At 44.5% G+C, this 16,822-nt stretch overlaps 1 protein-coding gene across 7 annotated transcripts in view; it reads left to right on the forward strand.

Annotated features, from left to right (window-relative positions):
* Positions 1–16,822, forward strand: part of LOC138736914 (PC3-like endoprotease variant B) — a 1,109,211-nt gene that overhangs the window by 940,509 nt on the left and 151,880 nt on the right. The window contains exon 14 of one of the 7 annotated variants that reach the window (XM_069887118.1): positions 14,373–14,466. The exons of the other annotated variants lie outside the window; for them this stretch is intronic. Coding sequence (XP_069743219.1) covers positions 14,373–14,384 — 12 coding nt within the window. The 3' untranslated portion in view covers positions 14,385–14,466. Of the gene's footprint in view, positions 1–14,372; positions 14,467–16,822 lie in introns of those variants that run through there. 7 annotated transcript variants of the gene reach the window in all.

Here is a 16,822-nt window from a genome sequence, read left to right on the forward strand (position 1 = left end):
CAAGAGTGATTTGAGGCCTGTGGAAAATCAGCAGTGATCATATTGAATTCCAGGGTCAATTTAATAGCTAGGTGGTCTACTCCTGGTCCTACTTTATTGTGTCCCTGTGCACCGTTAATTTGGAGGACAACTGATTATAACTTCAGGGGCATATGTGCAGTTCAAAGTTCCGATTTATTGTCAGCGTACATACGTGACATAATGTACAACCCTGAGATGCTTTCTTTTTCCCTGTGGGTGAGGCAGAACTCTACTAATCAGTAATGCAAAAAAACTGTACTCAAGAAAAGATAAGCATACAAAAGAGAGTAATGTAGACAAAAAACGAATGAAGATAATACAGAAAATAAATAATCATAAATAATGTGCAAATTAAGAGTCTTTAAATGAATCTCTGATTGAGTTTATTTAGAAGTCTGATGGTGAAGGGGCATCAGCTGTTCCTTAACCTGGTGATACGAGTCTTGTGCTATCTATACCTCATTCCTGATAGCAAACTCAAAAAATTCATTGGAAGGTCCATCCCTGCTCCTCCCCAGGGTGTGTTGATATAGAAATAATTCTAACATGCTCTGCAGATTTCAATATATTGATGAACTTTGGGAATTAACAAACTCTTCCTCCAGAAATGTTTATACTTTGTAGTAAAAAGCCTTCAATGGCATATATATATATATATATATATATATATATATTATTACTGAATTACATTATTAGAGGACATGTCTAATGAGGAAAGATTGAGCAAGCTAGCACTTTTCACTTTGGAGCAATGGAGGTTAAGAGGTGACTAATCTAAGGTTATAAAGGGCATAGATAGGGTGGACAGCCAGCACCTTTTTTTCCCAGGGCAGCAAGGGCCAATACCAGAGGACATCTGTTTATTGTGAATGGATGAACGTTTAGGGGAGATGTTAGAGGTACGTTTTTTAACACAAAGAATGGTGGGTATCAAGAATGCACTGCTGGGGGCCGTGATCGAGGCTGATGTAATGAGGACATTTAAAAGACTGAAAGATAGGCACGTAGATGTAAGAAAAATTGGAGTGGGGAGAGATTATGAACTGTGAGAAAGGGAAGGTTAGATGAAAGGCCTGACTGTGCTGTACTGTTCTATGTTCTATGCATGCTTAACAATCTCTATAGCCTAAGATAAATTATTTGTATGTGAAAAGTCATCCAGTTAAAAATATGATTTTTGTTTCCTGCATTTTTTTCTTTGAGAACTTGTCAGTATGATTGGCTGCTCCTCATTATTCCTGGATCTGGAGATCCCTTGGATTTAATGCACATGTATAGGGAAGTGAAATCCACATCACGTCATGAAAAAAATCACTGAGATTTTCCGACACAGACTGGTCATGGAGTACCTGAGTCATTATCTTAAGCAAAATTATAAACATAACTATAAAATGTGACATTACTTCATCACTGGATTCAGGGAGCATGGTGCTTGTGTTTTCATCTAAGCCGACTGACCTCCTGAAGTTGGTGTGCCAGCTGGACAATGCTCCAGGCGTCCATTTATATTTCATTTCAAGGGTTCTATATTCTTTAAATGTACCATAATTCTGATTCTCAGTAGTATCACGATCAAAATAAAACCAATCGTTCAAGAAACACGATGCTTCCCTTCCTTTTGCTCCTTTTCTTTCAGGTTTACTCTTTTTTTCCTGCTCCATTTCTGAGATGTTTTGGGATCTGATGGGAAGGCGTCAGCTGTCTCAGTTCTTGGGAAGAGGGAGGAGATGGGTTTCTATCTTTTATTCCTTGCTGCCTCACTAGCTTGCAAATGCCACAATCCCGTGAGACTGGTGTCACAGAACAGACCCACAATTTGTCTCCTCTCCTGTCTCTCCGCTCTCAACTCTCGTTGAAGTGTGTTTAATTCTGTAGTTTTTGGATTTCACAATTTAGAGTCCACCTACGTTCGTGGGCTGCCTAACTGAGACTGGAAAAACTCCCACTTACTTGTTTTGTTACATTTGAATCATAATGAAGGCTTATTAAAAATTCAGGTGCCTCAATGCAGCACTTTTTGGTTTGCCGAACACTGGGGACTGATGGGGAAAGGACACATGGCAGTGGTACTATTGTATCAGACAAATCTTTCTATACCATATTTACTGTGTCATATTTAAGATATCAACAAATTTGCAGCTTTCATTCTAAGTTACTGCTGCTTTATTATTAAAAGGTCTCACCTTAGCATAGGAATTACTAACAGGAGGCTATATGTAACTCCAATGCCTAACCTTCCTGAATATTGACCAGGGTTTTACTTTTAAACAGCAGCAGGTCCAAGACTAGCAATGCTCACATTCTGGAAATAAATTAAGTAAATGTCCTGGACTTGCTGCTGTTAACAAATAAAAGATAGGCATTTATTGTCCAGAATTTAAGAAAGTTACCTTACTTTTACAACAGGATCAAAAGCACTTGGGAAATTGGGACAAAGAGTAGCAAATGGAATTTAACTCTGACAAGTGTGAGGTGTTGGAGTGCAGTTGTATACTTCCCTGAAGGTGGTGACTGAGGTGGACAGGATGGCAATGAAGGGCAGAGGAGTCAACAGATGCTGGAATCTGAAGCTTAGCACAATCTGCTGGAGAAACTCAGTGGAAGCACCATCAGTGGAAGGAAAAGAATGGTTGACATTTCAGGCTGTAACCCTTAAATGAGAATGGGGATGTAAGGAAGAGACTCGAGTGTAAAGAGGGGAGGGCTAGTACAAGAGCCTCAATTGGGATTGATGAACTCGGGAGAAGTGAAATATAGCAGTAAAAGGCAGTACGTTGACAGATCTAGACAAAGGGAGAGAGAAGTAAGATAAACAAGAGGATCAAATGGATGAAAACGAGTGATTCAGGTTAGAGTGGGTGAGTAGAAGACAAAGGCTGCCAGAACTGGAAATAGATGTATGTATAAAACTGAAGAAGTGGCACAATTATGAGATTCAGAAAAACATATGGACAGATATGTAGTTTGCAAAGATTTTGAAGGATATGGATCAAATGCTCTGAATACCAAATTGAACTAAAGAGCTGTATCAAACTGTGAATCGAATTCTGACTGAGAAAGCGGAGATGAGCCCCATTCATGACGAAGATATTTCCACAGTGTTGGGCAAGGAATTCCTGAGTTTCAACCCAGTGGATCTTGAGCAATAAATGATATATTTCTAAGTCTGTATGATATGCTACCCATGTCCTTCTGATGTTGGAGATCATAAGTTTGTCAGAAGCCTGTGCTTGGTGACCCACGTGATGTCGGGGCTCCCAGCGCAGTTCTCAGCCAGTCCGGGCTGGGAGTATAAGACCAGCCAGACAGCCTGCAATAAATCAATTTTTGCTCACTGAACTCAACCCATCTAGTTGTGCGATCCTTCAGTGAGCAGTATAGCCGCTGCTACAATTGGTGACCGCAACAGGTTAAAACATCTTTGAACCCGACATGAACGACCCTTCAATCAATGCTATAGCCATTAAGCTTCCTGACTTCTGGGTTCAGGAGCCGGAGACCTGGTTCAGCCACGCAGAGGCTCAGTTTTACCTCCGCCAGATTTTATCGGATTCAACCAAGTTTTACCATGTGGTCACCGCCCTGGACCAGGCCACTGCCAAACGAGTGCTGCACCTCGTTCAGCACCCACCCGCGGAAGATAAGTACGGGACCATCAAGCGGGTGCTTTCTGGCTCCCTCACCCTCTCCAGGTGTCAGCACGCCACTCGGATGCTGCGCCTCGATGCCTTGGGGGACAGAACTCCAATCGAGTTGATGGACAAGATGCTCGCGCTCATGGCTGATCACACCAACTGCCCACTCTTCGAGTGCATCTTCATCAACCATCTGCCTGAAGACATCTGGCCGTTACTGTCTCAGGAGCACTTCGTCAACCCTAGGAAGGTCGCTCAAAAGGCTCAGGAGCTATGGTTTGAACGATTCCCGGAGGGCTCAGCAGTCCAGCAGGTTACGAGTCGCGGGCATGACCACGCCAAGCCTTCCTCTAGTGTTGCGGTGGACACCCGGCCCTGTAGGGGCCTCAAAGAGCATAGCCAGAAGCAAGCCATCCACTTCAGGCCTCTTCTTCTTCCACCAGCGCTGCGGAGCCAAGGCTCAGAAGTGTCATCAGCCCTGCTTGTTCCAGGGAAACGAGCAGGCTGGCCGCTGTTAATGGCTGCAGCAGCTGGCCAAGAGCAGCCTTCTCTACCTGCGGGATTCAGTCAGCAACCGTTGCTTTCTCATCGACATCGGGGCCCAGATCAGCGTCATCCCAGCCACAGCCATCAAGTCCCATAACTGGCCTCGAGGACCTCCCCTCCATGCAGCCAATTCAACGGAGATCCGGATGTATGGAGACAAGACCCTCCACTTCCAGATCAGCCAGCGGAAATTCTCGTGGAGGTTCACCGTTTTGTCCCTCCCAACCACCATCCTGGGTGTCGACATCCTTCTTGCCCACAGACTCCTCGTCGACATTCGAGGTAGGTGACTGGTAGATGCCCATACCTTCTAATCCATTCGCTTCAACGCATCCCGCACAGAGCAGCCGTAAATGGCCATGGTCAGCACGCCCAAGGACAAGTTTCAGTATATCCTGGATGAGTTCCCGTCCCTCCTCAAGCCGCAGTTCTCCGCCACCTCACCACACCACAGGGTGTTTCATTATATCCCCACCCAAGGCCTGCCAGTCCATGCCAAGGCATGGCAGGTCCCACCGGATAAGCTCCAGATAGCAAAGGAAGAGTTCTCGCATCTGCAGGAGCTGGAGATCATTCGACGCTCCGACCTTCCTTGGGCCTCACCACTCCATCTAGTCCTGAAAGCCTCCAGTGGCTGGCACCCCTGCGGAAATTATCGACAGCTTAATGATGCGACATTACCTGACTGTTACCTGATTCCTCACATCCAGGACTTTACAGCCAACCTGCATGGCGTGGGGGTATTCTCCAAGGTCGACCTGGTGCACGGGTATCTCCAAATCCAGGTGCACCCCGAGGACATTCCCAAAACAGCTATCATCACCCCCTTTGACTTCTTTGAGTTCTTACACATGCCATTCAGGCTCAAGAATGCCCCCCAGACCTTCCAGCGCCACATAGACACAGTGGGCAGGGATTTGAATTTCATATTCATTTACATGGACGACATCCTTGTCGCCAGCAGAGACCAGGCACAACACAAGTCTCACCTGCGCACCCTCTTCTCCAAACTGGCCGACTTCAGCCTAACAATCAATTCGGCCAAGCGCCAGTTCGGGAAAGAGTCCATGCAGTTCCTGGGCCATATCCTCATGGCCGAAGGAGCTACACCTGCCGCTACGAAGGTCGCTGCAGTCAGGGAGTTCCCACACCCGGACAACCTCAAGGGGCTACAGGAGTTCGCAGGTATGGTCAATTTCTATAACCGCTTCATTCCAGGTGCTGTGCGGATCATGCAGCCACTTTTCACCTTCATCGCACCCAAAGACAAGACACTCGTCTGGACTCCAGAGGCCAGCAGGGCATTCGAAGCCACGAAAGATGCCCTCACGAAGGCTACCCAGCTTGTCCACCCACGCACCAGCCTGCATATGGCGGTCTCCGTCGATGCCTCTGCCACAGCTGTCAGTGCCATCCTGGAGCAGCAGGTGAATGGACAGTGGAAACCATTGGCATTTTATAGCCATCTTCTTCGCCCGCCAGAGCACAAGTATAGCGCTTTTGATCATGAGTTGCTGGGCATGTACCTGGCGGTGCATCATTTCCACTATTTCTTGGAGGGGAGGCCTTTCACTATTTTTACCGACCACAAACCCTTCACTCAGGTGCTCACTATAGCAAGAGATCCCTGGTCGGCCCAACATTCGGCACAAGTTGGGGAAAGACAACATAATCACCGACCCACTCTCACGACCGGCCATTTGCACGCTGACACCCGGCCTCGACTTCGACCAGCTTGCCTGGGACCAGAAGTCCGACAAGGAGACGCAGGCCTTCAGGACTGCCATCATGGGCCTGTGGTTCCAGGACCTCTCGACTCCTCAAGGTGAGGGTATCACCCTGTACGATGTCTCCATGGGCACCCCGCATCTAGTGGTTCCCCAGCAATGGCACAGGCAAGTTTCCACAATATCCATGACCTTTCCCACCCTTCCATCAGGTCCACGATCTGTATGGTGGCAGAACGTTTCATCTGGCACAGGCTTCGGAACCAGATTGCAGACTGGGCCAGAACCTGCGCCCATTGCCAGCTTTCCAAGGTACACAGGCACACCAGAGCACCCGTACAAGATTTTGAATATGTCTAGTAACAGTTCAGCCACATACACGTGGACATTGTCGGACCCTTACACATTTCCCGAGGGAACTGTTACCCTTTCACAGTGGTAGATCACACCACTTGTTGGTCCGAAGCTATCCCGATGCCAGATGCCTCCATGGACTCCTGCTCCCAAGCACTTTTGAACAGTTGGGTTGCCCAGTTTGGCGTCCTGAACCACCTCACTAGTGATCGGGGCACCCAGTTCACCTCTGCGCTCTGGGCACAGCTCGCCAACAGGCTGGGGATCAAGCTACATCACATCACGGCCTATCACCCACAGGCCAATGGGCTAGTCGAGCAATTGCACCGTCACCTTAAGTCGGTAATGATGGCCTGCCTTACTGGCCCTGACTGGGTGGACGAGCTGCCTTGGGTGCTCCTGGGCATCCGCTCAACTCCCAAAGAAGACCTACAGGCATCATCAGCCGAGCTGGTCTACAGTACACCACTAGCCCTATCCGGTGAGTTTGTCAACGCACCTAACAACCCCCTACTTAACCCGCCTCCGGGCCCAGTTGGATTCCTTCACACCCCCACCGCTGCTCAGACACGGCACACGTGCCTCTATGTCCCCAGCAAGTTGTATTCTGCAGAGTACATTTTTATCAGGTGGGGCCTGTCCACAGCACCTCTGCAAAGACCATACAAATGGACGTACAAAGTCGTCCAGAGTTCAGGATCCACTTTCACACTGGACATCGGTGGAAAGAAGGAATTGTTTATGGTGGACAGGTTAAAGCCAGACCACCTCGACCCCACTGAGCCAGTAGTTGTGACCCATCCCAAGAAGCGAGTTCGCCTGGCAAAAAAGGACATTGGGGCTGGTTCTAAGGGGGGGCTGTGTGGCAGTATGCCATTAGGCAAGCGAACCGGCCCTGTTTGTCATGCACACGGCGGGGCAGCCAGCCAAAATGGCGCCATCGGGGGTTTCCTCCCGACCTCAGCACCGGGCTCAGAAGCCCACGCTTGGCGACCCACATGATGCCCTGGTGACATCAGGGCCCCCAGTGCGTTTCTCAGCCAGGACCGGACTGGGATCATAAGACCAGCCAGGCAGCCTGCAATAAACCTGTTTTGCTCACTGAACTCAACCAAAACAAGTAACCACGGTGAATTTTGTAAATGGCGCAGATTGCAGCAATGGTGTGCTTATGGAGGGGGAATAAATATTTAAGAAGTTCAGAGGATAACAATCAAAAAAAGTTACTTTGTCTTAGATGCAATCAAGATTTGTTAAAATATTGTTGGAGCTGCCCTCATCCAGAGAAGGGGAGAAAATTGATTGTGCTCTGTGGATAGTAAATAAGCTTTGGAGAATCTGGAATGAGTCAATTTCCGAAGGATGCCCAGCTTTTAACCTGATCTTAGAGCTATAATATTTGTGTCCCTGATCAAAATGAAGTTCTGAACAATGGTAAATGTTTGTTATTGCGTGATGAATAACAAGACGACTACTGAGAGTACACTCCGTGCCAAAGCTCTGTTTTTCACCACCCCGCCTTCACGGAGCTCGCACATGTGCAGAGCACTGTTGCTACTTTAGTAGCTGCAATGCAATTGCAATGGGTACAGAGCAGCTGATGACAGCTGCTGTCTACTTCCCCTTTCTTGAGCAACCCCCCACATAGCAGAGTTCAGGCTAATGCAATATATTACATTAATTACATTCAGGTAACAAAACAGTCAGTCTCTTTACATCGGGTTGGATTTACAGATATGCCTGACAAATGTCCTGTAGTAGCCCTCTGTGGATGTGAAGGCTTGGGATGCCTCAGCCTGAGAGTATGTATTGTTTATTGTCTCAGGAATGCTGTCCATCGCTCATGAGTGATCACTGAGGGAGTCCCACCGATCTCAGGCTCACGTTCCAAATCCTGGAACACAGCATCATCAGGATTAGTCTGGGATGGGGATGGCTCCCTTACTGGAAAGATGTGTCATCGATTTCTTCTCTACACCCTCCCTTCTGATTTCCTAAGCTCCTGGTAGCTCCCTTCGACTAGGCTCATGTGGTTGTAGCCCTGCGGAGTCTGTATTCTGATGACCTGCCCTTCTGCCAATTGCTTGAGTGGTTGGCTTGCTCTGTCACAGCATTTCTTTTGTGCCAGTCTTTTGCTCAGCAGCTGGGCCTTGATTTTTTTTGCAGGTTCCTCAAATGAGGCTCCAGAAGCCTCCTCGCCACTCGTAGAATTGTCTGCGTCTGTCTTGACATTAGTCTTTGTGCCTGAGAGCCCAATATAGCATCCTGAGGGATGTTCCTCAGGTTAAGCAGAGGAATACATCTTTCTTCTCCCTGTGAAACTTTTCCATGAGCTGTTTTGTGCTTCTTACAGCTCTCACAGCCAATCCATTTGACTGTGGATATTCTGGGCTACTGGTGATGTGGGTGAAGTCCCATGCTGCTGCAAAGTCTCGGAATCTTTCGCTGGTGAATTGTCTGTCATTGTCTGATAGCAGAGTGTGAGGTCCCCCATGCACTAAAAAGTGTATTTTTAGCTTGGCTATGACCACTGAGGAGGTAGCACTGCATAACAGGTCTATTTCAAACCATCTTCAAAGCACGAATTGATTAGTACCAAGTATTGCTAACTTCGCCATTCAAAAATGTCTGTTGCCACGGTTGACCAGGGTAGGTCTGGCACTGGGTGAAGCTGCAGTTGCTCTTTCTGCTGATGTGGCCTAGTGCTGTTGCACACCTGGCAAGCTTGGGTTCTTGATCAATGTTTTTGGTCATTCTTGGCCAAAAAACTATGTCTCTTGCCCGTCGTTTAGTTTCCTCTGAACCCAGATGCCCTCTGTGCAGGATGCCAATGAATATGTTTTGCAGTGAACTCAGGATGATCAATCTCTGGCCCTTCATTACAATTCCTTCATCGATAAGTAGCTTGTCATGGAATGGGAAGTTGGGTTGCACTTCTGGTTGCAGGCTGCGCTGCTTGACCTGCCAACCACCTCTGATAAAAGTACTTGGGGTCCGTAAAGCCGTGTGTCTTCTTAGTTCCTCCAACCAAGATAAAGAAATGTGCATGACCATCATTACATCAAACGTGTTCTCTTCCTCGACCTGTTGGTCCAAGCATTTTCTGGGGGCATGGGATAGCACGTTGTATACCAAAGTGATATTGTACTTCTGAAGTCTGAGCAGCCTTGCTGATGCTGTGTGTATTGGCTTCTTCAATATCGTGACCAGTGTTCGGTCTCTATGGTCACGGGTCTTGCGTATATAGTCGTTGAACTTGGAACAGGCAAAAACCACTGCAAATAATTCCTTTTCGATCTGTGTGTACCTGGTTTCTGTGTCAGCGAGTTACATTGATGCAGAGGCCACAGGTATCCTATCTTGCAGGCATGCTGCACCTAAACCATGCTGTGAGATGTCACAGGTCAGCAGCACTGGTCTCAATACATCGTAGAATGACAAAACTGGTGGGCCTGACTTTATGCCTCTTTAGAGCATTGAATGCTTTCTTTTGTTGTTTGTGCTATGCCCACTCCACATCCTTATGTGTCAGCTGTCTCAGTGGAGCTGTGAGTTCGCTCAAGTTCGGGCTGATGAATCTTTGTCAGGCTGTCATCTCCACCGGCACCTGCATCTCACTGATTGCCTTGGTTTTGGAGGGGTCTGTGAGTGACCTATGTAGCTGATCTGATTCAGCTGGAATAAGCATTCTGGGGGTTGGGCCTAAGGTTCACCTTCCTGGTTCAGTCAAATATCTTCTTTATATTTGCGTCATGTTCCTCTAAATTCTTACCACCCACGGAATATCGTTGACTATGATGGCACAAGGGTACCTGGCAAAAATTTGCTGCATGAGTCTCTGGAATATTTCAGTGGTCGAATTAATCTTGAATGGCATCCGCAGAAATCTTTATTGTCCGAACCCAGTGCTGAATGTGGTCAGTAGTGACAATTTATGGTCAAACTTGATGTTGCAGAAGGAGAACACAGTTGTGTCAGACATTTGTGTGGCAACTTCCTACACATACCGGATCTTCAAGGTTCACTTCTGGGTAAAGCCACATGGTGTGCATTATTGCCGACTTCCCCAGCTAGTCTGAAAAAAGTTTGCCGCATTTTGAAAAGATTGTCTGGGACAAATCATCTTCAGAGAGGTTTATTTAGTGTACTTCTCTGCTAAACGAGACAAGTTCCATGTTCACGCATGCGCTCAGGCCCAACAGAGGCATGACATCTTTGTGGACTATGAAGAATACTAGTATGTGTAACTCCCTATATGTAGCACCGTAGCCACACTGTGCCATTGGTTTTGATCCTGTTACCTCCATACGCCATTAGACTTGTTGACCTGATGCATGGCTTAATCGATTTCATTTTCCTCAGCCAACTGAATGTCTTCTGCGACATTTTGTTGCGCTTTGCTCCTGTGTTGACCTTCATTTCTGCCATCTTGCCATTGATTTTCATAATCACAAAGGCTTCATGGTTTCCTCTGATTTCCATTTCCACTGAGTTGCCTGCCGTCCACAGAGTCTGCCTATCAATGTAGTACTCATCATCTGGGTTGCGTTCCCCTTGCTCTGGCTCCAGCTGTTCAATCATCCTGCTAGGTCTGGGCCTAGTGTTGGTGTGCTGCCTGGCTCTACAGCATATGCAGAAATGGTTCCAGGCACATTTCTCATTTTGCTACGTAGTCGTCTCCACAATTGCTGCACTCTGCCCTGGATGAGAGTGTGGCCTGGCCTGGCTGGCTTTTTCCCAGCCATTGTCTGTTTGCAGGTCCCGCCTGGACTGCACCAACGCTCATGGCATGTTGCTATGGAGGGGCTAGCTTCCTGCTATTCTCCTCCATGGTTTCATAAGCCAAACAGGTAGAGATGGACTTTGCTAGTATTAAATTGTTGTTGCGCAGAATTGCCTTCCTCATACTGTCATCACATATGTCACAGACCATCCTGTCTTTAATAAACTCTTCACAGAGGGTTCCAAGGTTACAGGTCTTTGCCTTGATTTTGACGTATTAGTTAATTGACTCACCAGGTCTTTTTTTGGTCTCTAGTGTTAAATTGTGTCTTTCCATCATTACATTTTTCTGTGGATTGCACATTTCCCTGATACTCAGGGTCCTCTCACAACTCAGCAGGGTTGGTAATGAGTTCTCCTAAGCTCACTTCATCTGCATATATGAATTACCTCTCCCTTCCAATGGCTTCCAGGCCCACCAAATTCAATAAAATATACGCTCTGGTGTGGGCAGGCTCGTCGCTGTGTGCTGCCATAATAAATAAGTCGTACTCTTGCTCAAAACTACGACAGTTGTCAGCCTCATTGCCCTTGAGCAAGAGTGGGTCAGGCTGTCTGCCATTATGGTGTCTGCTGCAACCTGGTGTTGGTTACTCACTTTTGATCATTTGGAGGCATCAGGCATGGGATGCTCATAATCCCACTTCTGACACCATGTCTGTTATTGCATGCTAAATAACATGACAACTACTGAGAGTAATGTTAAGCAAAGTTTTCCTCTAAACACAAAAGAGACGGAGCTTCTTACATGATGTAAACTTCATGCCAAAGCTCTGTTTTTTTACCACCTTTGTGAAGCTCACACATGCACAGAGCACTATTGCGAGTACAGTGGCTGATGGCAGTGGCTGTCTACAGTAACCTCCAGGATATTAATAGGGAGGGATCAGTGATGGCAATAAAAGGTCACAATAAAAGGTCTGAACTGTTTCTTTTTGGAGATGTGCATTGTCCGTTACTTTTTTAGATTGAATGTAACTTGTCAGTTATAAGCCCATGCTTGAACATTTTCAATGTCTTGTTGCATGCAGACAAGGGATGTTTCATTTGTTGAATGGTTAGGAATGGAATTGAACATTGAACAATCATCCACAAACATTTCCGTTCCAATTTTATGATGAGTGGAAGGAAGATCATTGATAAAGCAAGCTGAAGATGTTTGAACCTAGGGACACCACAACAAAATTAAAATCTTTGCATTGATGTCCTGTGGCAGAGATGACTGAGCCTTGACAACCAAATTCAATTGTACAAAGCTTGACCTCACCCATTGGAGGTCTTTCCCCCCCCCACCCTTTATAGCCACTGATTTCAGTTTAAGGGCATCTTATGTTTGATCAAACACCATCTAGATGTGAAGGGCAGCAACTCTCACCACACCTCCAGAGTTTAGCTTTTTCCCATGTTTGAGTTAAAGCTGTGTTGAGATTTGGAGATGACTGGTCCTAGTAAGATCCAAAATGAGCATTGACAAGTAGATTTCTAATGAGTATGTGCTTCATGTGATAGTACAGGTTCTATCACCAATGTGTATATGTACAGATGGTAGTGTAGAATGACTGTGATTGGCTGAGAGTGTAGCCACACCTACTGGCAGGTCTTAAAGGATTGCTCCTAGCCAGACCAGGTCATTCTGGACTGGTCGACCTACTTGTGATATGCTCCAGTCTATTAGTTAATAAAAGCCTTGGTTTGGATCAACAAGTCTTTGGTTCTTTCGACGCGCATTACACTTCATGACTGAATTGTCAAGGAAGTCTTAATTTTATTTGGTGACAGTTGAGATATTTTTCAATATGTTCCACTTTGAGTTCACCATGGAGGCTCAATAACAACATCAAGGGCATTAACTCTACCATTGATACCTCAGGTGTTTTTTAAATAATATGCACAGTTGCAGATGAAGACCGCACACTTTCACTTTGCCATCCAGGTGGATCCTTTTGGCTCTGTAGTCTTCCACTCAAATGTTCCTTCATTTAATTTAGGCATTTCTTTCATGTCTCCTTTTTCTGGAAGTTTATTCCATATTGCTAATTACATTTGGGGCTTATGAATTAGTACAAAATAAATGATAGTGAGTCACAAGCTTGTTTTAGATATTTTCCCAAAGGTTTATTTTAACAATATTGTACTTTGAATGAAACTTTATTTTGTGATATCACTCCTAAAATTAAGACTCGAATTTAAGCTTGTCTGCTGGTGCCCTAGTTCTACCATTTTAAATCTAATATTCTTCTTTTTTCCCACTTAATAATAAAAATGCTCTGAAAGATTACTAAAATATCCTTGTTCATCTACTGACAGCCAAGATATCATTTCACTTCAGCCAAAGAAGTATTTTGCTGACTGACAAGTTTATCTTGGATTAAACATCCATAGAAATGAACATTGAACCTTAGATAGACCAAGATAGATCTTAGATAGACTAGGGTAGGGATCTCAGTTGAACCTGGGTAGGGATCTCTGATAGACTAGGTTTGGGATCTCAGACAAACCAAATTAGGACTTAGATAAACTAAGTTAAAGATCTTAGATAGGTTAGATTAGAGATCTAAACTGGATGAGGCTGGGGATTCTAATTTCTCCAGTGGAAGTAATTCCATCAGCAGTTATCCCATATGTTTCATAAAAGGATGTGTCTCCGTAAATGAACTTTTGCCAATCTTTCCTCCTGCCTATTTGGCTATGTTTGAGACTCCTTATTAAGTGGCCTTTATATCTTTTTTGCTCTCCTACTTGAAAGTACTTTGCAGTTAACAAGATGCTATAACTTACCAGGAAGCAGATCTGAGAAGCCTCTAATTTTTCTTCAAAATTTATATCCCAGAAAATGGAAATCCCTGTGCTACTTCCAGTACATTAATGCTTGTCTTTTTTCTCTGTTACCAGAATCAGACACAATGTTAATATGATTAAATACCACTTTGTGTGTGTGTGTGTGTGTGTGTGTGTGTGTGTGTGTGTGTGTGTGTGTGTGTGTGTGTGTGTGTGTGTGTGTGTGCGTGCGTGTGTGTGTGTGTGTGTGTGTGTGTGTGTGTGTGTGTGTGCAATATAATATCCAATTTTTTTTGCTTCGTACTGCTCTCCTTTGATTAGAGATGATGAGCTTTTATTCTCTAAGAACTTCAGAATCATAGGGAGGTTACAGCACAGAAGTAGGCTTTTCACCCCTTCGACTCTAGGTCAGTACTTTGTAAGAAAAAATGTTGCTGTCCTTTTTAACTTCATTAACCATTTTAGAATGGCATAAATAAATGAAAATTCCTTTAAAGTTGCCTCAAGACTTGTTTTTGTTTTGTGGTAGTACATTATCTGAATTTGAAAATGATGGAAGAGAATTTCAGCCAAAGTTGCCTGCAATGAACAAATAATACTCCGGTGCGTATGTGATAATGTCCATTCTGAAATTCCATTCCATTAAAGCAATTTTTTTTTGATTAATGGAAAGTTTTGTTTGAAATGAGCACCAGCAGAAGTGAATGAGGAGTGAAATTCTAATAGATCAGTTACTGATCTCAGATGGACAAAATTGGGGACTTATTTTCATAAAGTGATGTGCCTTTCTGAATAATTTTTAAAATGATTTTTTCTGCCATATGTTGAGATCTAACATCATTGAATTGTGCATTTCCCAATCGTGTTCACATTGAAAATAAAGCTTCCAGGAACTACTACATTTGCTTGTTCTAAGAGGTCATGTGGTTTTCTATGAGTGTGAGAGAGAGAGAGAGAGAGAGAGAGAGACAGAGAGAGAGACAGAGAGAGAGAGACAGAGAGAGAGACAGAGAGAGAGAATTCAGTTCTACAGTTCAGCAGCAGCACCTGGGACTAGAACATGACAATCTGGGAAGCTTGTGGAAACCCCATTTTGAAGATGGATTGTGAGTTCTTAGTTCAGCCTGTTCAAAGCCCTTGTGGTCCATAGAAGAGGAGATGGCTGGCTGCATAATGTTTCACTTGAAATAAGGGAAACAAAATGGAACTCTGTGGCGGCCTGAAAGAAAGAGGTTATCATCTGGAAAACCCTGATGGGGCAAGTTTCTTCAGCAAGATACTGAAGTAGCTGATCTGAAGTAATCAGTTGTGGGTGTCCAATGAGCCACAAATCTCTCTCTGAAAACTGGCAAGACCTTCCTGAGTGGTAACCATTTATCTTACAAGCACCAAAGCCAGGTGAAATTCATAAATGTTAAATTCTGTGCACAGTATAAAAATTGCCTGCAACCAGTGAACTTGGAGGAGTGAGAAGTGAGATTGGACTGTGAATCAAAGAACTTTTCTGAACTTACACAAACATTACATACACGTGCGCTTAGAATTAGAAGGGTGTTAAGTTAGGTTAAGTTAATAGTGATAAGTTAAAGTTTGATCCTGTTTTCATGTTTAAAGATAATTAAAAGCAACTTTTGTTCAAGTAACAATTTGTCTTGGTGAATTTCTATTGCTGCTGGATTTTGGGCTCCTCTGGGCTCATAAAACTACTCCCTTGTTTTTCCTCATAGGATGTGATCGGTGCAAGCCTGCCACAGTATTGAGTGTCTGAGACTCCAGTTGACCTAGAATTGTGTTTTTCCCTTGGTAATGGTCTCTTGGAGGTTGCGCCTGGACGTTCTGTATAGTTCTGAATCTCCTCACAATGTCACAGCTCTGGTCTTCAAAAGTTTCCAGGTCTCTTGGTTCATTCATGGCTTCTGTTTAGAATATACCCTGATAATCTTTACAAATCCACACTCTCTAAAAACATTTTGCTATTTCTAATCCTCCCCTTACTTTAATCAGTAAATTGTCCTACAATCTAAGGCCAGGAATTGAACTTAACAAATTTTCATTTGAAAACTTCTCTTCCATTTGATGACACATTGTAATGAATTTTTATAAAAACATCTGAATTTCAATGGAGGGACATAGAAACATCAGTGTATTCATTTGAAGGGCAACCTTTCCTCCTTGATAAACATACCTGCATCGAAACCTCAGACAGCTCCTAGATCCAAACATTTAATGGGCTGCCTTGATTCATAGGTCCTAAGCTTAGAAGTGGTTTTGTTCTCTGACACTTGCAGAGCTTTAAGTTCCATTTGCAGTTCCTCGGAGAATGAAGAACTTATACCCACCAGCAGTAAGATGTGGACAACAGCAACAAGTGAAATTCAAGTCATTGGAAATCTGAAAGAGACACCCATATGGTTACATCAAACCTTCACCACCATAAGCATAATGCCAAATGTATGTCATCATTTTAACAAAGGAAATACAATTCATGAGAACTGGCCAGTTCTCTTGGTAATCTGGACAACCCTTATAATATCACAAATAGCGCCAAAGTGTACTGTTTGTGGAATATTTATGTTTGTACCTTATATTGCCACTGTATAAGATGACTCGTGTATAAGATAACTCCCTGAATTTCCACCTAAAGTATTGGTTTTGAGCTATGTAGTAAACCACTGTTTTGCCATGATTGGCTGCTGCTGGTTGGCCATGCCTCCTGAGACCAATCCTTCCCATAGCCCCTTGCATGCTCCCCTTTCTCTTTGCTTTGATCAGTCAATGAGGTTGATAGTTTTTCCAGTGTTTAGTTAATAAAAGCCTGATAGTTTCACAACTCCAGTCTTTGTTGATGATACAACAAGCTATATCCGCCGTATATGACTACCGCAAGTCTGGCACTTACGGCTGACCAGTGGAGTGATGCCACTAGTTTACAATATTTTAAAAGCAAATTTCCCAATAAAGGTTTAAATTTATGAGCAT

The sequence above is a fragment of the Narcine bancroftii genome, chromosome 6 (assembly GCF_036971445.1).
Source record: "Narcine bancroftii isolate sNarBan1 chromosome 6, sNarBan1.hap1, whole genome shotgun sequence".
Classification (NCBI taxonomy): domain Eukaryota; kingdom Metazoa; phylum Chordata; class Chondrichthyes; order Torpediniformes; family Narcinidae; genus Narcine; species Narcine bancroftii.